The 21689-nt window shown below is 35.3% G+C and overlaps 4 protein-coding genes across 5 annotated transcripts in view; 1 reads left to right on the top strand and 3 right to left on the bottom strand.

Annotated features, from left to right (window-relative positions):
- The window catches only part of LOC116031372 (protein NRT1/ PTR FAMILY 4.3-like), a 6398-nt gene extending 2834 nt beyond the window's left edge, over positions 1-3564 (top strand). Inside the window, exons 3-5 of the mRNA XM_031273556.1 lie at positions 320-754; positions 1494-1606; positions 2526-3564. Of these exons, the coding sequence (XP_031129416.1) occupies positions 320-754; positions 1494-1606; positions 2526-3396 (1419 nt within the window). The 3' untranslated portion in view covers positions 3397-3564. The remainder of the gene's footprint in view (positions 1-319; positions 755-1493; positions 1607-2525) is intronic.
- A 2202-nt stretch (positions 3565-5766) lies between these two features.
- On the bottom strand, positions 5767-9845 carry LOC116033682 (survival of motor neuron-related-splicing factor 30). Its single transcript, XM_031276439.1, has 8 exons — positions 9625-9845; positions 8625-8693; positions 7899-8015; positions 7487-7566; positions 7307-7382; positions 6809-6991; positions 6390-6518; positions 5767-6216 (listed from the first exon to the last, which is right to left on the bottom strand). The coding sequence occupies exons 1-8, from the start codon at positions 9700-9702 to the stop codon at positions 6052-6054; spliced, it is 897 nt and encodes a 298-aa protein (XP_031132299.1). The 5' UTR covers positions 9703-9845; the 3' UTR covers positions 5767-6051.
- Positions 9846-11080: 1235 nt separating this feature from the next.
- Positions 11081-15194, bottom strand: LOC116032181 (inositol monophosphatase 3). 2 transcript variants are annotated; one of them, XM_031274625.1, is made up of 13 exons: positions 15035-15194; positions 14203-14302; positions 14043-14092; positions 13832-13882; positions 13291-13371; positions 13041-13144; positions 12855-12939; positions 12590-12644; positions 12455-12498; positions 12202-12270; positions 12013-12113; positions 11875-11931; positions 11081-11480 (listed from the first exon to the last, which is right to left on the bottom strand). In XM_031274625.1, the coding sequence occupies exons 2-13, from the start codon at positions 14213-14215 to the stop codon at positions 11384-11386; spliced, it is 807 nt and encodes a 268-aa protein (XP_031130485.1). In that variant the 5' UTR covers positions 14216-14302; positions 15035-15194; the 3' UTR covers positions 11081-11383. The 2 variants fall into 2 exon arrangements, with proteins under 2 accessions (XP_031130485.1, XP_031130484.1); XM_031274624.1 differs by lacking the exon at positions 15035-15194 and having other exon boundaries at positions 14043-14089.
- A 302-nt stretch (positions 15195-15496) lies between these two features.
- LOC116033403 (putative MO25-like protein At5g47540) lies at positions 15497-21488 on the bottom strand. Its single transcript, XM_031276147.1, has 12 exons — positions 21446-21488; positions 19758-20026; positions 19233-19394; positions 18945-19063; positions 18751-18825; positions 18543-18636; positions 17694-17753; positions 17139-17207; positions 16521-16619; positions 16284-16328; positions 16080-16182; positions 15497-15990 (listed from the first exon to the last, which is right to left on the bottom strand). The coding sequence occupies exons 1-12, from the start codon at positions 21486-21488 to the stop codon at positions 15914-15916; spliced, it is 1215 nt and encodes a 404-aa protein (XP_031132007.1). The 3' UTR covers positions 15497-15913.
- Positions 21489-21689: the final 201 nt, after the last annotated feature.

Raw genomic sequence — 21689 nt, 5'->3', positions numbered from 1 at the left:
ATATATATATATATATATATATATATATATATATATATATATATATATATATATATATGCAAAGCATAGGGTAAAACCTTACAAATGATACAATAATTTTGTAAAATTTTCGGTCTCTTATCGTACCTTGTATTTTGTAAATTGTACTCTCTCCTATATGTAGGTCAGGTGAAGTAATACTTACAAATCAGTTGTGCATATATAAATACATTGTAACAGAGTCAGTAGTACTTAAAAAAAATGCATGTGCATGATTGAGATTCTTGTGTTGTTGAAACTTGAAATAATTGAGAGATTGATGATGATGATGGTGATTTAGGGTTTCATATTATTGTCGATCCAAGCTCATATTCCCCAGCTAAAGCCGCCAAAATGCAACGTGCTAATAGACGGCGAGGGATGCGAGGAGGCGAAGGGTTTGAAGGCACTCATATTCTATATCGCACTCTACTTGGTGGCGCTTGGGAGTGGGTGTGTGAAACCTAACATGATCGCCCATGGCGCTAATCAGTTCGACCCGAATCAAAACCCTAAGAAGCTCTCCACTTACTTCAATGCCGCTTACTTTGCCTTCTCCGTCGGCGAGCTCGTCGCCCTCACTCTCCTCGTCTGGGTTCAGACTCACTCCGGCATGGACGTCGGCTTCGGGATCTCCGCCGCCGCCATGGCGATGGGCTTGATTAGCTTGGTTTGCGGCACGGTTCTGTATAGGAATAAGCCCCCTCAAGGAAGCATTTTCACTCCAATTTCTCAGGTAATCATTATTTTCACTCCAACTTCTCAGGTAATATAATCAGTCAAGTTAATCCAATTTGTTTAATTTTCTCTTCATATTTTCTTTCTCTTATTATTATTTTTTATTAGAACGAATGAATGGTATGTAATGTATAGAATAGAATATTATTGCATAATGGCATGGTTTGACTTGCTAGTTGTAATCCTGTGGTCTCCATTTGTTGTTTTTGGGTACATTTCCTGTGGTCTCCATTAGTTAATTCATGAATGACTTGTAGCTAGCTAGCTAGACAGACTAGAATCTCATATTTAATATTGGAAACTGATTTGATTCTGCTGCTTGGTTATGACTGCAATCTTGTTTGTTTTTGGCTTACATGCTTTTCATGATTGAGTTTAATACAGGTAATAATTACTTATATTTATTAATTTAATAATACCAATATAATAATAATGCAAAAAAAAATTTTAGACTATGAGAGAAATTCACACCCACCACTTAAGGATATACACATATATACTACACAAAAAAAGATAAATAACACTAAAAAAATTATGTGAGATAGCTCGACCGAGAAAGTGTTGACATTAATCAAACTTGTGAGCTTATAATAATATATAAGCAAGTTTTGTCTTGTAGTTAGGAAAGAGCTCATCATTATTTTATATATCAACTTTAAAAAATAAATATAAAAATAAACAAATTTACTTAACTTATTATTATTATTTTATTTTATTATTTATTTATTTCATGTCAGGTTTTTGTGGCTGCATTTCTGAAAAGAAAAACAGAATTTCCTTCTGATCCGCGTATGCTTCACGGAAGCCGCCCCACTCTTTCTTATCATCTTCATCACACTAATCGATTCAGGTATATATAATTACAAGAAATATATATTTAATAAATAAGTTAATTATTATTATTATGTATACACACATTTACGGAGTATATATTATGTAGACAGCTATGAATATTATTCTATTCTCAATTGAATATTAGTTTATATTATAATAAAGTTATTTTCTCTTATTTTAATTTTATTCCATTGTGTTATAGTAAGGATATAATCGAGTTAGTTTTTAAAGGGAACTCTATTTAAGAAATCACAAGTTTAATTTTATAAAATACTAAGTGTATAGAAGGGTTAGTTTGAGGAGGAAACAAGTGATTAAGGAGTGACAAATTTGATTCTAATCATGAATATGAGTTGGTTTGAGCCTTTGAGGTGAGGAGAGAAATACTCATGATCAAGTCAGTGTTAAAAAACTTGATAAATTATAGTAAATCTAAAGTGGTTGGAACATGAAATTTCGGTCAGTAATAATTAATCATTTTGGATCAGAGATGGAAAAATCTTTGGTCACTATTACTGATCAATCACTTGTCTATAAAGAGACTTTAGACTTTTTGCATCTTTCAATTCACGGGCATAGTCAGTATGGAGGGAACTGCCCCCTCTCGGTCTCCTCCACCCTTCCACATCCCTTATATATAGGAGACCCTTGTATATAGTAAATGTTTGTATATAAGTAATTAATATAAATATATATTACTCAAAGATGAAGTGCTTAATTAAATGGTTAAGTATATATGTGATGTTTCAATTCCCACCCCACCAAGTGGCCAAAAAACTAAACTTTTTGAAAAATAATAATTTGTATGGAGTATAAAATTAATTTATTATTTCTGCTTCCTTGACTCTTTGTGCTTAACAGGTTTTGAGAAAGTATAGATGAATAATGTAATAGAGTAAGTAGTAATAAAAAAATTTAATTATTTGTGCATGTAGGTTCTTGGACAAGGCTTGTATCAAGCAGGTTGAAGATGGAGCCCTAAGCTCAAAGGAGAATCCATGGCGTCTCTGCACAGTAACCCAAGTGGAACAAGTGAAAGTACTACTCTCAATGATCCCCATATTCGCCTGCACCATAATCTTCAACACCATCCTAGCCCAGCTCCAAACCTTCTCAGTCCAACAAGGCTCCGCCATGGACACAAACCTCAAATCCTTCAAAATCCCCCCGGCTTCCCTGCAAGCCATCCCCTACATGATGCTCATCTTCATCCTCCCTCTCTACGACGCCGTTTTCGTCCCCTTCGCCCGCAATCTCACCGCCCACCCCTCCGGCATCTCCCCTCTCCTCCGCATCGGCCTCGGCCTCTTCACCGCCACTTTCTCCATGGTCTCCGCCGCCCTAACAGAACACAAGCGAAAAACGGCCTCCGAAAAATCCGGCGAGATTCTCTCCATCTTCTGGATCGCTCCCCAATTCCTCATCTTCGGATTCTCCGAAATGCTCACCGCCGTCGGATTAATCGAGTTTTTCTACAAAGAATCTACGAAAGGAATGCAGACATTCGCGACCTCCATGACCTATTGTTCGTACTCTTTCGGTTTCTACTTGAGCTCAGTTCTTGTATCCATGGTGAACAAGATAACCTCTTCTGGTTCGAAAGGGAAAGGGTGGTTGAGCGATAATAATCTGAATAATGATAGGCTTGATTTGTTCTATTGGCTGCTAGCGGGGTTGAGTTTCCTTAATTTCCTGAATTATGTGTTCTGGGCTAGATGGTTTTCCAGAAACCGGTCGCCGGAACAGCGAAGCTTTGGTACTACAAAGGTGGTCGGAGATAATGATGATAGTATTAGTGTAGCTTGAAGTAAGAGTACAGTAATGTTATGCATGGTGGTGATGTTAGAGTGTATGTATTATATCATGTTTTATTAGTTGATGAGGTGATAGAATCATAACATTTTACATGAAATGGAGATTATATATATGGAATTTCGTGGCAGATTTACCATGTATATATAGGTTTCTTGAGCTTTTTATGAACATTATATGATACACTCCTCCCATATGCTACTAGCTTAGGAAGTCGGAATTCACCTTGCAAAGTACACCTTGATAGTCTTACCAAAAATTAATGAGTTCAATTCTTGTCAAACACACTCTGGATTTAGCTTATTGCAGGGTCTTTTTTATGTGATTCACCATTTTATGTATGATTTGTGAGTTATTACAAAAGATTTTATGTGTGATTTGTGAGTTATTACAGAAGAGATAGTGGGGTTTACCCAATGCATACGCTTAAGTAGTGAATGCGAGTTTTGCTGTCACTCCAAAGTAGACTTTGTACATGTTCATTTCTAATATATTGTCGGTTAATTTTTATGTACTACACTTTCATTTTTAATAGATTGATTATATTTGAAAAAACAAATCAAATACGACTCTTTAACTTTACACAAAAGTGAATTAAACACTTCCAACTTAATAAAATCGATCAAATAGGTCCAATTTACCATTAACCAATATACATGTCGTCATTGACCACCACTAGCTGTCATTGACCACCATCGATTATCCTTGACTGATGTATGTCTGTTGAACCGGATACAAAACTGACAACCGGCAATGATGCTGATCGCCTTCTTTGAACATGGAAAATACGGCAACTAGTCACCCTCTCCGGCAGAGAAGGCAACCAAATAGTCACCTTCTCCAAGCTACCCACTATTGCACATTCTCCCGGCAACAGACAAATTCATGCCTTCCTTTTTTAGTCCTTGGTAGGATTCGAACCCTACACTATATAGATACTAACAACTCAAAGCTTCTCAACTTATTTTCGGTTAGTATATATCTATACGTATGTATGTATGTATATATAAAAGTGAGTGGTTGGAGGAAGCTTTTGAAATTGGTGGGCAAAAGGAGTTTAGGCAGGAAACCAAATTTAAGATTCAGTGAATGTTGTTACAATACATCAATTAATGTCGTCGTCAATCCTTGATGACACAAAAGAATTTAGTATATCTCTCTAACCACTATATGAAATCTTTTGGGAATATTAGAAAATGCATGCATGGATGTCAACATAGTGTTTTGCTTTTTTACTTGAAACAAGCTAATAAGGTTTTTTCCCTTTAAAGATATGATTATTTGGTGAAGAAAACAAAGAATTAGGGAGCAATTAGTAGGGTCAATCCAATTAAGTTCATCGGGTTTTAGACGAAATTTGATCCCTCATTATCAATATTCAATTATCAAATCAAAATTAACACCACATTTATCCATATCTAATCCCATTTAATTTGTTTTGTTAGGTCTTTTCGTCGCAAAATTTATGCTTCTTCTTCTTTTTGCATAGTTTGAAACGCATATTGCGCCAATCTAATCACTCTTTGCAATGGATTATTAGGAAAAAAAATTAATGTGTATAGAAAAAGAAACTATTATTTTGTCCATTTGTAGCTATGATTTGTTTATTTTCGATCATGTTTGCATTATTATGCACTTGAAATGTTTATATTGATCTCTATTTAAGTGAGTGCTTGACATACTTTATGGGCAATATCTAACATGTCATGGTGAACCTAGGTGTACATAATGTTTACACAGAATTTATTAGTCGTTAAAAATTTTGTTGTGTTCGAAACAAGAAGTGATATATAGATTATTGACTTTAATAATATACTAAATTATCGGTGGTTGATTGTGAAGTAACTTATTGAATTTGAAAGAAATAAAATGACTATGCACATATATGGTGAATTGCATATTTGTATAAGAATATTATGTATGTTCATCTAGCCTAGGCCTACCTAAACTTAAATAGCTTTAATTTGTTTAAGGTAGATAGATAGAGCATGCCTCAAACATGTTTTGGTGTTGGAGTTTGGCTGTAAAAGGCTATACCCACATTCTTTTCACTTTTCCCCTTTTGAAGAGTTGGAATGTTGGATAAAATACTAGCTTAAACTTTTCTTGTTAGCTTTAATTTTTAATGCATTTAATTTGCCTGCCATAAAGCTCAAGTCGCTAGAGTATGTAAATTATCTCTATTTTTTTTTTTGGTCAAGACACCTGAGTAAACCCTAACAGTAGGGAACATCACACCGGGCCGACCCAATTAAGGAACAAAATGCTGGCCAGATTGATTTTTTTCATACAAGAAGGTTCGAACATAACTCATCTTATGAACATAAATTGCACATTAAAATCCTAGAATGCAAATGCAGTAGCAGAACCAGGGGACTATAAATATCACATATATATATATATATATATATATATATATATATATATCAAATTTTCAAGGAAACAACAATGTTCTTAAATCTAAACTCCATTATCAACATCCATTTGTGCTTCCAGTGAGACAGCCTAGATAGGTAGAAACTCAACAGAACAAATACAAAGATGAGACAGAAGAAAGGACAATTTGGCTTGGTTCAGCCTGCTTCTGAAGAGTGTTTTAGTTAAGATTAAGATTGCCATTCAACCAATGGAAGGGGACATGGCTTACACCTACTCTTCGGATCCCTCAATGTTGGCACCTTTCAGATGCAAATGCTTCTCCCGCTTCTGAAACTCTGTCAGGCCTTTCCCACTTCCCGTTACACCAACCTTCCCGGTAGGATCATCGGGGGACTTGAAGATGCTTTCCCGCTTTCGACCCGAGAAGAAACCGACCTGGAAGGCAAAACAAGTTAGGAAACAGAAAGATGAAAGCAATATCAGCAAATTCTCATTAGTGTAAAGTGAGCACTGAACAGTCTATTACAAAATAGAAATGATACGCAGTTTGGCAAATATATTCAAATCTAAGAGAGCTCAGGTTATAAAGGAGATGATTGCAGGACTACCTTCTTAGTTTGGCCTTTAGTTGACTGAAATTGTTGCCAAGCATTTTGCCTCTTGTTTTGGGCAACCTCAAGCTTCTCTATCCGCATTTTAGACTTAAAGGCGTGAATCTTCTTTCGCTTTGCGGCTTTCTGAAAACAATGAGGTAGATAATGACTTGAGAATTGGGACAGTGTATAGAAAAATCATGAACTAAGCACACACTTTACTACTCATCACCCAATACTCATATCATTGCCGTATGCCAATGATACTTTAATTTATGTGGTTAAATATAAAATATGCACATCAGAGTTAATTAACAGGCCCAAGCCCCTGATGTTACTTATCAAAAGAAAGGTCAATGACCTGAAGATACAGAACCATATATGATATTTCCAAGATTATAAATCAGAAAATAGAAACTTTAAATTCAACATACCACATCTTCAGGATCATTAGGTTCGATGCGGAGCTTTGCTGGTAGACTCTTAGACTGGTAATCAATGACAGCAGCCTGAGCAATCTTCCGCTTCAAAGCCTGTCTTGTGGCCTCGGCAACCTTTTCAGCTTCAAGCAAGGGATTGACATCTCCTTGGATTGGCCTAATATTAGCAGGATCTACCTGCAATTGCCAATAATTTATAGATGAATATAAAAGAACTTATTCATCAAAGAAAAATGATAGATCAGAAGTTATTACTTATTAGAGAAACTGTTGTACAGCTTGTCAAAAGGGAGCCAGGATTAACCAACATATACTTGAGAGCATGTACACAAACACACAGGTATTATACTACCCTCCGTCCAAATTAAAAGAAGTCCCCCACTTCCCCATTTGTATTCACTAGTTTATTTTATTTTGGAAGTAGAGTTGGCCTGAAAAGTTAAGAAAGCAGAAAAGCATTTTGCTAAATCATAAGCTAGCACATAGGCATACCTCTTCCTTATTTCCCCACCCGTCATAGGCAACATAATAGCCATTTGGAGTATGTGCCTCGATGGTTCCTTCGTACCTGAACATTCAACTAATTAAACACAGAAAAAACATAAATGGTAAAGAAAAATGAAGAGAATTTGAAATCAAGAAGGCGGACAATCATTCAAAGATTCTGCGTACCACTCTCCATCCTCACTCCAAACAGCTTGTACTTTAGTGCCAACAGGAAACTTATCAGTCTCAGCAAATGACGTAGATTCCTGAGAAGCATGAGTCTTGTATATATTAAAAGAGTATACATGAAAGAAAACTGACAAAGTTACACCCACTGAAATACAGAAATTAATGTCAAATACTGATCTAGAAAGAGATCAATTCTTTAAGTCAAGCATAAGTAGCTTAGTTTCAAAATAAGTTGCAAAAGTGAAATCTTGCACTAGAAATGTATTAAGAAGAACAAAAACAAAAGCAATAAAACAAAAACAAAGCAGAAAAGCATATACTTATATTATGTTTCCAAGCCCTTTTCCCCAGGGAATTATGAGAAAATACAGCTCACAAACAATCTCATATTTTCTATTAAGAAACTCACCGAAGTGCTCCCTAGATGGCCAAGATCATAAGATGCATCAGCACTGTTCCCAGTACCCAGCCCAACATCTTCATTTTGTTTAGCAGTTGCAAGGAGCTCTTCTGTCAAAGCAATAACCTGCATTCATGGAAAATTAGCAGGGTCAAAATTAAGTAGGAAATTATTTGCATTTTTCAGAAAATTAGATCTGTAAATCTTTATCAAATTTTAAACTTAGTTTCTCAGAGGACGTCAGAAATCACGAGATAGAGGCAGGCTGGCCATCATGACATTGCAGACCTGCAATTGAATGAAGAGACAAGTGATGGACACCTTGAGGTTCTCTTGGTCTAAAATCTTACAAAATCACCACTTTTCATTACCATGTGGGTTAATTCACTCTAACTAGATAAAAATCTCACCTTTTCAAACCCAAGAGTAAAATTATGTTTCCTCAGTCATTGGTATTCCTTCACACTGCTTGTTTTGCGGCAATATAATTTTTGTGTGAGAGAGAAAGAAAGATATATATGAGATCACGTACCAGATAAATTAAGGATTACCTATTATTAGGATTTGTTCATTTGTAGTATGTGGATATTAAAATACTTATAAGAAAGAGTAAATGCTAGTATGCATGTGATGAGCTCAAGGGCTCAATAGATAAACAATTCAAGCGATGAAAAGACAAAAGTATTCATTGCAGCCAAAAAGAAACAGTAGAGTAAAAATGACCAAACAAGTCACCTCGACAAGTTCCTTCTCCATGTCCAGATATTCAGAGTTGCCATGGTCATCATTTAATAGTGCGCGAACCTGATGAAAAAGAAAACAAAAAAGTGTCAAAATGAATGCACATAAATTGCATAGTCAAGAAAAAGAAACAAATCTATACCAAAAAAATAATTATAATAAAACTAGGAACCCAAGAGATTTTGAGTGCTGCTAAATTATAGCATCTATAGTGATAAGTGATTCTTCAATCAATGTAACCGTGTACCACTTAACACACCACCTTCTAACTCAACCACACAAAGAAAGACAATTTTGTGGAAGTTATCAAATATATTCCAGAGGCAAAGATATTGATATAAACATCAGTTTTTAAGAAACTAGCTTGTCAAACATTCATAGACACTACACTCACAAAAATCAGTTATCACACAGCAGAATTGGAACTCCCCAGCAAACAGATGAACATCATAATAATATTTAATACCTAATAGAACAGCATATGATATGGCCACAGTTTTAAGGGCAAACTTAAACCGGGTGAAGAGCCTAACTGTTATCTCTTATGCTATAAAGCACACTAGACTATAAGTCCATCTCCCAATAAAATAGCTAGCTAATACCCTTCTGCCACTGCTTCCGTCAAGGATAAGTTCTCCAAAACCTTTTCCCTCAAGTAATTTTCCTTAACTAACACAATCCCAAATGCCCAATGTCTTTACCTAGCAACTTAATCACAACCAAATGACCAATTTAAAAGTGCATCAAAGCATAAAAAGACAACAACTTCGCAAACTAACGAAACAAAAGTTAATTCAACAACTCCAAACACTAAATAAACTAAGTCAATCACACAAACTAACATCTAGAGGTGAATTCACGCGAACAGAATCCTACTGATTCAAACGAAATTAACAAATAACATTCAAACACTTCATCAGAACAATAAAAAAGCTACGAATTTGAGCTACAAAGAAACCTTCAAATTTGAAACAGTAAAGGAACAATTTTGCACCTGTTGAAGCTGTTCTCTGTAAGTAGAGAGATTCGAAGCCAATTCTTCAATGCTAACCTCTTCGCCTCCGCTTTGCATCTTTAACAAAATCCTTTATATTTCCCTTCGGCAAAATTTCTTCGAATTCGATAGTGATTGATTGAAGGTCTGAACGAGTATTCTTTGCGTTGGAACGATTGCGCGAGGAGGGAAAAAAACCCTCGTATCCAGTAGCGGAAGATTTTTTAGGCCTGTGTGTATCGGCGTGTATTTTATAGAATTGATGGAAAGACCCATCGACTCTTGATATATTTCACATTGCCCCATATTTCTTTTTCTTATGTGACTGGGAAACTGTTATGTATAGGGAATGCATTAGGTAAGAGTCGGTTTTATGTAATAATTTGTAAATAATATTTTTTTTTGAAAACAATTTGTAAATAATATAGAAGAGGTAAATCACATAATAACGTGCTATTTAGTTTTTAAAATACAAATAAAGAGAATATACTTGCTAAAGACCTTGTGGTCTAGTAGCACCCGGTATTCTGGTGTACACTCCCACATCGCTTTAGTAGGTTGAGATTTTCTCTGGAGCATTAAACAGATAAAGAAAGACCTATACTCTTGATGGGCTAGGAATAGCTAATATCAATTCGGTTTTGGATCCCATGTCAAATGAAATAGCTCATTTTGTGAATTTATAATCATTGCGGTAAAAACCAAACCAAACAACAGAATATTCTTATTCCACGAAATGACATTACATTCTCAATGTATACCATGAACCAAACATCACATAAAGACCTTGTGTAATGATTCAACTGAAAAGATATTAGTAAAAATCAAACTCGTGACCTTCTAGTATGAAAATTATGTTTCATCTACACAACCACCACCGTCGAAGCATCATACTTTTCTTTATACTAATAATGAATCATACGATAATATTTTTTTATTTAAGTTATAACTAACAATTTGACTAATTTTATTGTGTTTTAATGGTTATACTCAACTTAATCCTTCATAACTAATTTGACCTTTCTATGACACTATGATGTGCTATAATATATATATATATATATATATAGTCACAGGGGCATGTTTAAAGTATAAAAAGTGTAAATTAATTTAATCCATGTATATGAGTTGTTCAAGTTCCATAATTACAATGATGGGCACTTAGAAAGACATTCGATACTTGATAGTACATCACGATTATATAATTATAAATCCTTAGTGTATTATTTAATTTGCATAGTGTTCGCAAATGCACAATCGTAATTGCTGAAATATCATTTATTTTTCCTTAATTTTCAGTCCTTGGTTAATCCAAATTGACAGATAAGGTTAATTTGCAAAGTTCAATTTACACTGTTTACCCGAGTCACATGTTAATAATTGGTAAGTATATTGTGAGCATAATGTGTTAAGCATTAAAGTATGAAACTATGCAAGAGCTACATAATCAAAGAGATAACTGAGATGAACATTCTGTATTAAAAGGAAGCTTCAGTCTTCAAACATGAAATATGAACCAAACATTCTATAAAGCTTCAGACACGAAATATGAACTTTCTGGGAAGCTTCAGAGCAAATGCCAAAAAGAAGCAAACATCTCAATTGATTTGAGCAGTTTTAACAGAATTGAACCCTTTTACCTGAGCAATGATCAGATCTACAGGGGAATAATGCAGGGTTAAGATGAATAGCAACTAGAACTAGCAATTATTGGCTAAATTTGAGTTCATGCTTTTTTCCAGTTGTTGTATACAGAATCTCATTCTGCCTTCTGTAAGGCTTCAATGAATGCATCCTTGACTAGAGGGTTCGAGGCAGCTACTCGTTGAGCTGTGATATCGAAATCTTTCCCGGACCTGATGCGGGCAAAAGAAGAAAAAACCAGTCATATTCAAGTGTGCGTTTTTCTTGATTAAACAGTATACTCTGAGAAAGCGGTGAGTTGCCCGTTGTTTGATACATGGTTGCAGTAGGCGGTAGACTAGCGCCTACGGTCTATGCGGCGACGTATAAAAACAAAAAAATAGTGCATGTGTGTGGGTGTATGTCATATATATATATATATATATATATATATATATATATCTTACTTCTCTTATTTACATAAATAAATAAATTTAAACATATATAAATATAATAAAAAATTAACAAGGCAGAATTGACCAAGTTAACTCGGCTAACTCAGTCGAGTTGGGTGAGTTAACTCTGCCGAATTCGGCAGAGTCTATGAAGTTAAGTTTTGGTACTCACGGATCAAATAGAACGCCTCCAGCTTCTTTTACAATCACAGCGCCACCTGCCACGTCCCTGAACAGAGAAATGCAACGTCAATATTACTGAATCTTCGTTATAGCAAACTCAGTATTCTGAAGTTCTTTGAAATCCTACCAAGGGCCTCCGAATCCAAGTTCATAGAAAAGGTCGAGCCTTCCGCAGGCAATACCACAGAGATTCAGTGCACACGAACCACTCATTCGAATGGACCTGACCTGATCACACAAGGGACTAAACAATTAGCGATCATCCTCTATGCACACTTGTATGCAACTTAATCTGCCTTATCAACGGATAGCTTACCTTGGCAAGCAAAGCATTGATTTTGTTTGTACAAGCATCAAGATTTAACTTATCGCGCTTTGTTCCAGCCTACTCAAGTTAAAATAAAACTTGCTTAGTGTTATCTCCAAAAGAAAATGTGAAAAGAACCAAGAGCATAATTTCTAGACATGAACTAAGAAGATATCCCGAAACTTAAGCAAGTAATAATCAAATCTGAATATGCATGAGTAGACGTTAGGAAGTAAACCAATATAGCGAGATCACTACCTACCTCTGTAGCAAGGAGGGACTTCACAAGTTCAGACTGAGAAGACACTGCAGATATTTAAACATCAAAGAAACTTTTCAGATCATAGCATTTATATGCAATCAAAAGTGACTGGATTAACGACAGATGTGAACTTGCCTTTGATCGGGTTGCCATTAAGAAAAGCACCTTTCCCATGGACGCCGGTGAAAAGCTACACGTTCAAAGACAAGACATTTTAGTTTGGCATAGAACCCAATTACAGAGTATTATAATTCAATCATTGGTCTTAATCCCGGAAAGGTTTTATTTTCGACATGCTATTTATAATAGTATTGGTAGGCTAAGAAGCTTAAGGGTATCTTAGTACTATAATAGTGCCGGGGAATAAAAGATTAGGTCTGTGGAACATCATATATCTTACCTCGTTCATAATTGGGTTGTAGACAACGCCAACTGTTGGAATTTTCCCAACTGTGAGACCAATAGAGACGCACACAAACGGAAACCTACAAGTAAACCACATTTCAACAACAAACAGTGTCATTGACATGTTGTATTAGAAAAAGGTAAGTGCCCCAAAACGTTAAAGAGAGAATATTGGGCCTACCCATGGACAAAGTTAGTTGTTCCATCAAGGGGATCAACTATCCATGTAGGTTCATCTGTCAGCTCAGAGGCTCCACAAGCTGCAGTTGTTTCTTCTCCAATGAACTAAAGTGAAGAGATTATAAGAAAAACCACAATTAAGGGGCAAAAGTTCAAAGGCACATATCGTTAGCATAATTATAACTGCCTCTAGTAACCTAAGAATGCATTATACTCCATATAACTCTAATGCAAAAGTAAAGGGATAAAACCTTGTGGCTAGGGAAGTGTTTCTTGAGATGATTGAATATGAGGTCTTCACATGCCTTGTCAGTCTCGGTGACCAAATCCACCTATATTTGAACACGTAACAGATCAAATACAGGAATCAGTGCATTTGAGACATTTGAGACATACAAACCTCATTGGTCCACACAATGCATCAGTGCTTCTTAAAACACGAAAATAAAAATCTCTTTAAGTCCATATTTCAGACCATTTTACTTGTTTAAACAATCAACTAACTAAAGCAGTACATCACACATTCACACTTAGAGATTCTAAGAATCTTTGTTCATGAATCATCAATCACAATAGCTTCATTGTACACAGAACACAGTACTTTCTCATCAATCATAATCAACAGAATCCCAATTTTATTTGACTAAATAAGAAAGAAATACAGATACCATACAGCTCATTTCAGTCAAGAATTGCCCTGGGATGCACATTTGATTTCAAAAACCAGAAATAAACATACACTAACTATGAACAAAAATGCAAATGAGCACAGAGACAAATATATGAATATACCGTGCCCTTGTGCTCCACGTGCTTAGTCTGGTAGAAACCATTCCGTATAACCTGTAATCCAGGAAACCCAGACCAGTCAAAATTGGAAACTAAAGAAATCAAATCTTTGTGAAATGAGAATGAAGATTGATCAAGAAAGAGAACAAAAACGTGAAGTGAAACAGTGAAAAAGCAATTGAATAGGGGGTGAGAAACTGAGAATGCGATTCACCTCCCCAGCTTGCTTAGCTGCATCAACTGCCACTGCCAAGAACTCTTCTACTGAAACAGAAACAGATTAATATCATATGTAATGAGAATTCAACATCCATACACACCGAGAAAACGTTATATATGTCAAGAGATTGAAGCTTGCGGTGATGGGGCCTTACCAGAATCTGCCATTTTTAGGGATATTAAATTCTGGGTGGAGAAGATGACGGGGAGATGGCTAAAAATGGTTTTCTTGGTCTCCTTCTTATACTGCACTAGCTTCACATACCACAAGGAAAGAATGAAGGAAGTTACTAGTCCGTACTAAGATCTATCTGGACCTAAATGCCCCTAGATTTACTAAGATTTACATAGACAATGGAATTCCATTCCACACTCAAAAGGAAAGTCTATAAGTCTATAACTCTACACTACTATACACTACACTTCGATGATATGACAAAATTGTGGAAAAATAAATAGTAATTTAACGGGACTTTAAATGAGAGGACTGATGTCTATAAGGAATTTACCATATTAAATGAAAATTTTTACTCTAATTATCATTGTTCCATTTTTCACCCTCAATCTACAATTGAGTTGCTAGTGAGCACATAAAATTTCATTCCATTTAGGTTGTTGGCTTGATTGTGAAGCATGCATCGGACCTAGCTATTGGAATTCCATTCCATATAGGTTGTTAGCTAGATTGTGAAGCCTACATCAAACAATAGCTATCTCAATTCAGATTAAGAAGATTAATAAGTATCAAACTTGAAACTTTATGATTATTAAATCAAATTTAATTATGATTACTCTATGTCGTAATAGGTTATGTTTTTACTAAAAGTCTCTTAATTCGATCTTTTCAGTATACACATGGATCGTCTTATATTGTGGGATCATTCTATATGCGTATTCATTGTTTAGCATTAAGTATATTCACCATGTAATAATACAAGGATTAATGGAAGGAAATATGCTAAAGTTGGCAATTGGCATCAAATTTACGAGAGAAGATCGCGGAGGACAATGTGGTAATTGGAGCAAATGGACATTCCACGGAATATGCCGATGCAGATTCCTTCTGGGTTCTTCTGAGATTGATGGTGAAACTGTTTCTGTATTTGGGTTCCTTGTTGGCTGTTGCGAGCTGTACGTCCAGGAAAGAGCAAATTACGTCATGAAGAAATAGTGACATTTGTGTTTTGCGAGGACACCACGACCTGACAAAGCATCTTGAACTTTGAAAGGATGTAAATTATAATAATTCAGCTGAACACATGACATGTCCATACGAATATCATATACTCCGTATATGCTATTTGAACATACATTTGAACACTTTTCATTACAATATCCAATGCAATCAAGCATACCATGCGTAATTTGTACTTGGTACAGACAGTATTTAATGCAATCAAACATATTAAGCGTGATTTGTACTCGATACAAAATGCATTGGTACAGATAAACACCTTACGAAAATTCTAAATTAAGATAATTTAGAGTATATTGAGACTAGATAGTTATAGAATTTGTTTAATAAATAAGATGACAGGAAATAATATTTTCCAAATCTACCAAACAAGGTCCAATAGCATATGTAAAATCCGCGAGTAAAAGCTCACTTAGAGATTATTGCCCCGACCCCTTGAAGAGGGTTGCTCACGGAGACGAGTAAATACATTTTGGTTATAAAGAAAATGATAAGTAAACCAAAAAAAAGAGATGAAGATCTTAAATCTGTATAGAAAAAGGGCGCTTTTGTGGAGATTACAGTGAATATTTGCAGAATGTTGGGAGCCGGAGGAAAATCAATGGAGAGAGCAAGCTGGGATTTTGATTAGGCCATTGGCAGGTGGCTTAGAGAAGTAACAAAAGCGGTGCTCATGGGAGCTCCTTGGGTTCAAGGGCCGCGATTTCTTTTACAACTTGAGCTTTGTCTGCCTCAAACTGCTCGTCCTCTGCAAAACACGACAACAAGAATGAGAAATGAGCCGAGACTGTTTGTGCGTGTTCTATCAGTTTTTTTTTTTTTTTTTTGCTTTCCCACCTTTATCGGTCTTAAAATCAGCAAAGAGGCGTAGAAGCTTGCTTCTGTTTGCAACAAGGATGCTTACAATGTCTGGAGGTTTGTTCTGATTGGCAGCAAATAACTGCAAAGGTTGAATTGTTTCAGTAAGAGAGTGGCCGAAGCTTTCAGTCACACAAACACTGCACTAAACCTAACCATGTTATTGAAGACTAGATGGTATACCTTAAAAACATGAAATGCTTCAATCTGAATGCTCTTGCTCGATTCCTGTGAAGTGAGGGTTTAACAGAATAACATATAGATTTGTGAAATCAGTAAAATATTGGTTTAGAAAAACCTGGTCCTACTCGGAAATAAATACCTAATGAATTTCAAGTTGAAAACGAAGAGTGGGGAGCAGATGCAAAAGAATAAAATGTCCAATTCATGGGGGAGTGCAATACAAAGGTAGCAACATACCCTGAGAAGATTCATCAGAATTCTCAAGTTGTCTCTTGAGCTAACATATCGTGTCATTACTGCAGAGTTAGATCGGTCCAGCAGAATATCCCCCAATAGCTGCAAGAATAAAGACTTAAATCTCACAGACAACAAACCCAAAACTGCTTCCTATTCTTAAGTGGTCTAAAAGTAGGTGGGGAGATTTTTTTTAAAAAATTAAAAAAAATAATAATAATAATAATAAAGAGCTAAAAAATCGTATAAAAGAAGTGTCAAGTAAACAACATCAAAAGAAATGTGCAAAATTCACCCTTGAGAAAACCTAATTCAGTATTTCTAACTGATTAAGCCATATAAGCACAAGATTGGAATACTAATTTATCTAAAGAGGGAAAACTTCATTCAAGAATAAGAAAGTATAATAGTCATGAATAATTGACTATTTTGCAACGTTCATATTTTCTACTGAAGGCTATGTTTTAAAGGAAGTAATATCACCAAATGATACTTCATCGACAACATTGCAAGGATTTTAATGGATACTAATATTCCAAATTTCTAAAATAATCTATATTATGAAGAAAATATATGATTATGTACAAACTCCCACAAGAAAAAAAAAATCACTTCACTTACTTTGACAGCTTGTCTTCTGGTAATATAATTGGTAGATTCTAGCAGCTTTGAGTTATACTCTGCAAAAAACTAGAACCAGAACCATTGCAGGAAGCATCAGGCCATCAAGAGCCGGTAAACAAAAAATAATACTCCATAGATAGGTAGTTCATTTTAATGATCCAAACATAAAATCAAAAATTGCATCGGGCTTAATTTGGATAAAACCTAGTATACTGCTGAAATCACCAATGTGGATTTATTGTAGTATTTGGATAGACTTATGAAAAGAGCCTATAGCTTTTGAAAATTTGGTTTTGAGCTTATTTTCACAAGCTATTTTAATGATCTTTTCAGAATAAGCTGGACAGCTTGTTCAAAGGCCAGCTGAAAAGGCAAACGCTTGTTGAATAATGCTTCTCATAAAAGCACAAATTTATTCTATCTTTGCCATTATAACATTTCAAATCTTTCATATGTGACAGTTTATTTGCAGAAATAGAGAGCATTGAGTTCATATTTGGTCTTTCTGATATCTGTACATATCATTAGACAAGTATAGCAAAATTCACTTACCCAATCATAGTTCTTGGAGAGAAACTCAGCTACTGTAGATTTATGTCTTGTCAACAGTTCCTATTCAAATTTAAACCATTGAATGAGGTTACTGATATAGGAAACTAAAAAGTGAAGAGCACAGGCATCACATGCATTGAAGGACATCTAGGGATGTAAGCGAGTCAAACTACTCGGGTTTGATTCAATAAATGTTCAAATTCAATACGGTTACTACTATTGAGTTGAGCTTGAGTAGTTCTAGACTTCTAGTAATGAATTGAGCCAAATCCAAACACCTTAATACTTGGCTCAAGCAACTCACAAGTCTAATCGAGCTTTTTTTATTTCTCATATATTTTTTATATAATAATAATATATATAGAAGATTACATATTTAGCTAATGTATTTATATATTATAAAATGGCTATAATCAAGATATAATACTAAGCTTTTAATGAAATTTGGTTGTAATGTAAAAAAATACTCCATAGTTTTTTGTTTTTTTTTTTAAATCTTTATTCAAGTTGAGCTCGTACTCAAAAAATTAGAGCTTGGTTGAACTCGAGCGGAGCTTTGACTATTTGGCCTTGACTCAGCTCAATTATACCCTTAAGGACATGAAGTCTTAAAATTAGCTTCTTAACCAACAAAATTGAACTCTGTTTTGACCTTTGCATCTCATTTCCTACTGCTGTTAAATCTGCTACTAGTGAAGAGCATACATAGTGATGATATGACACATACACACACAAACATGTTGGGGGGTGGGGGGTAGAAGTACCAAAAGCCTAAGCCCCTTCCAATGGTATTTCTTAAACTATGAGGTTTTGTTTTTTTTTTAAATACTATAGTCAAGAGCACTCAACCTTGAAAGTTGCAGCGGCATCAGCTGCAATGTCAAAATTCGGAAGCTGTATATAATCAAAAAACTTCTTCATGTGCTCTGATTCCAAGACATACCTTTGACCCAGAAAAAAAATTAGGTAAAGGTCCACCATATTTCTTCAAACTATAATGATGCATAGGAAATAAAGAAACAAAAAAAAAGGTATTAAATGCATTCATGTTTCTCACTTGGCAACAATCTGATGGCGAATGCATTCCCTCAACATAGCACCATAATGCAGTGCCATGTCTGTATTATCATAACTGATTAACACAAAAAGGGAAAATCATGTAATCACCATTACGCAGCGAAAAGAATTAAAGAAATATCAACATATTAGGTCTGCTACAACGTTCCTAAAATATCTCCAGTTGTAGCTTACCCTACTACCAATATATCCATCAGATCAATATTTGCTTCCAAGTAATCACAAGCAATCAACCGTGACTGAACTTGTTGCCTTTGCAAATTTGCAACTACTTGAGTAGCATCTTTACGGGTCTGCAAAAGTAAATAGTGTTTAAAGGTAGTAAATGGAACATACGACACAAAAGCAGTCAAGAATGAAGGAAAATACTGTCTTGTTTTAAAACAGGATGGGCAAACAGAGTATAGTAGACCCATGCGTGATTATAGTATGCACTAAGAAAAAAGCTCATATGTATATTACCTCTAAATTCAACTTGGGAAGACAGCTAATCAGCAAGCGCAGGGTGTTCTCTCTAAAGAACTCCTGAGTCAACTGCGCACAAGCATCTGCCACAGGCTCGGCTTCACTGTTGCCATAAAGAGTTTGCTTTAACTCCCGGATTAGCTTGCTCAATTCCATCATCTGCAAATAAGATATTCATTAGCAAGCTTGTAAATATAAGCAGCTATATCAGACATCTTAGCAACATCCTCATAACACTAAGATGGTGCCTGATCATAACATGCTCCAAGTCAAACTAATAAGATATTCATTTGGGATAAACTAGCATTCACTTTAGTGGACATTGGCTGTATATGACATTTGATCCAATTAATTTTACTTGGAACATATCAGATTCATATCATTGATCTTACGGCATTTGATCCAGATCCAAAGTAATTAAATATATGGACTCCAAATAAGCATAACTCGGAATGGAATTAGATTCGCGATTAAAAAAAAATAAAATCAATCTCCATACAGAGAGAACAGAATCGCTCGCACCTTTTCTTCTCGCTTGCTCTCGCGAACATCGGAAGAAGAGCCGCGTTCGACATAGATGAGGAGTTCGCGAGTCTGGCGAACGAGGTCAACGGGAGTCCTAGGCTTGGACTTGAACAAAGCCTTCCCGCTCCCGTTACCGCCGGAAACACTCTCCGGCAAGGGCAAAGCCCGGATGGGAGACGATAGTCTCCTGGAAACTGGCTTCGGACCCGCCGAGGCTTTTCGAGCCTCGGCTTGGGTCCCACCTGACAAGCAGCCGCCTATGTTTGCTGATCAATCACTGCCCCACTTGTGTGTATAAAATCTGTGGTTTGGTTACCGGGAAACTCTGAGTGAGTTCTGTCCCTCCCCTAGGGTTCCAAATTCCTGTGAATCAGCAGATGATCGTGATGACGATCGGATCTGTGGTTGTGTGGTGGTTCGGCCCAAAGGTTGGCAGTTTAAACTATAAAGCATATATATCACCTCCGAATCTCCGATAAATACTACTCGTAATATGGATTTCACCCGACGGGAAACCCGCAGAATAATGTGTATGGTATAAATTTTGTTTTTTTTTGTTTTTTGTTTTTTTTTTCTAGTGGCATGAAGTGTCGAAGTGACACTCCTAAATAGAGGTTATGGGTTCAAATTTCAGTGGTAATAGGTCGAGAAAAAATAATTATGAATATATGTTACATTGTAACAGAGTTAGCGTTAATAATATATATATAAAAGACCAATTTGGTACAAGATCATAAATGATTAATAGGCGGCAATGAGACATTAGAGTGAAGCAAATATTTTGCGAGTAAAATTGAGTTGTGGTTGATTTTGTCAAAATGTCTTTCATGAGTCTCTAATGGGCCGAAATAGGTGGTTGAGTAGGTGAAACATGACTTTCGCATTTAAATGTAATGTGCTTTACCTTTATTATTATTATTATTTTTTTTTTTTTTGCGTGTGTTCTCGGTTAGTAATAAGTTAGGATATACAATGCATTTGTGATTTAATCTATCATGGTGAATAAGATCAAACTATCACAGTTTTTGTATGATGTTGATTTGTTTTTGAGTATTCCTCCTCATTTCAATAAAAAATATATATATGTAGTTGATCATTTTGACTTTCACCATTAAAAGTTATAAAATACATTAATATATCATTATATCTTCAAGCTAAGTGTACACAGTTGTGGTGGTTTTAGTCCTTTTTAGTTCTCTAGCGGATTCAAGTGCAAAAATTATATTCTTCAACCTTAATTATTTTATTCAAATTTCGAATACCTAATTTACTAAAATGCTTATGAAAACATATTAAAATATACTATGTATTACATTTTCATTTAGTGTACGCCAATATCTATCACTACCTTACAAAGTTCAATAATAACTAATAAATCAAAAACATTTGTTCCCTTTCATATAATCTCAGTAAACCGGTAATATTGCAATTCTTTGAGCATCCACAAGACATATTCAATCCCAACATATCTATACACCTATTTATCTCTTTATCTCTTGTACACTCAGAGTGTATTTGCTTTTGAATTGATAGCAAGATGTCATTTTGTCTGATCGGAGACATCAAATTGATAGTTGTTAGGGCTTCATCAATAAGTAAATAATAGAGGGAGACATGGTGAAATTAGGATTGGTGGGGGGAGAATACACATGTTTTGACGCGGCACGCGCCAAATGGGATGGTACATGTTGTCCAAGCTCGATTTTCAGTTGCAAAGGGATGGTACATGGCACATGTTGTTTTATATTAAAGAGAAAGAGGAAAAGGACCTCAACACTCATTTAACTGTTAATTTCAATACTTAACACTAATTTTACATTTTTATGCACAATGAACTTAACTTAACCCAAACTCAAACTCCAATATTCGCAGTACGAATCAAACGTCTACCATGCTCTTGAAAACAAGTCTTAAATGTAACTGTCCATC

This window comes from Ipomoea triloba, chromosome 10 (genome assembly GCF_003576645.1).
Source record: "Ipomoea triloba cultivar NCNSP0323 chromosome 10, ASM357664v1".
Lineage (NCBI taxonomy): Eukaryota > Viridiplantae > Streptophyta > Magnoliopsida > Solanales > Convolvulaceae > Ipomoea > Ipomoea triloba.
This window is presented reverse-complemented; position numbering and strand designations above follow the sequence as displayed.

Coding starts and splice junctions, on each gene's coding strand:
- LOC116033682 (XM_031276439.1), bottom strand. CDS start 9,702: ATGCAAAGCGGAGGCGAAGAGGTTAGCATTGAAGAATTGGCTTCGAAT. Junction 7,567..7,898: donor GCCATCTAGGGAGCACTTCG/GTGAGTTTCTTA, acceptor CATGCTTCTCAG/GAATCTACGTCATTTGCTGA. Junction 6,519..6,808: donor CTAATGATCCTGAAGATGTG/GTATGTTGAATT, acceptor CATTGTTTTCAG/AAAGCCGCAAAGCGAAAGAA.
- LOC116032181 (XM_031274625.1), bottom strand. Junction 13,372..13,831: donor ACGTGGAGCACAAGGGCACG/GTATATTCATAT, acceptor GTTCAAATATAG/GTGGATTTGGTCACCGAGAC. Junction 13,145..13,290: donor AACACTTCCCTAGCCACAAG/GTTTTATCCCTT, acceptor TCTTCACTTTAG/TTCATTGGAGAAGAAACAAC.
- LOC116033403 (XM_031276147.1), bottom strand. CDS start 21,488: ATGTACCATCCCTTTGCAACTGAAAATCGAGCTTGGACAACAT. Junction 20,027..21,445: donor AAATCGAGCTTGGACAACAT/GTACCATCCCAT, acceptor GTGATTGATCAG/CAAACATAGGCGGCTGCTTG. Junction 18,826..18,944: donor ATGGATATATTGGTAGTAGG/GTAAGCTACAAC, acceptor TGTGTTAATCAG/TTATGATAATACAGACATGG.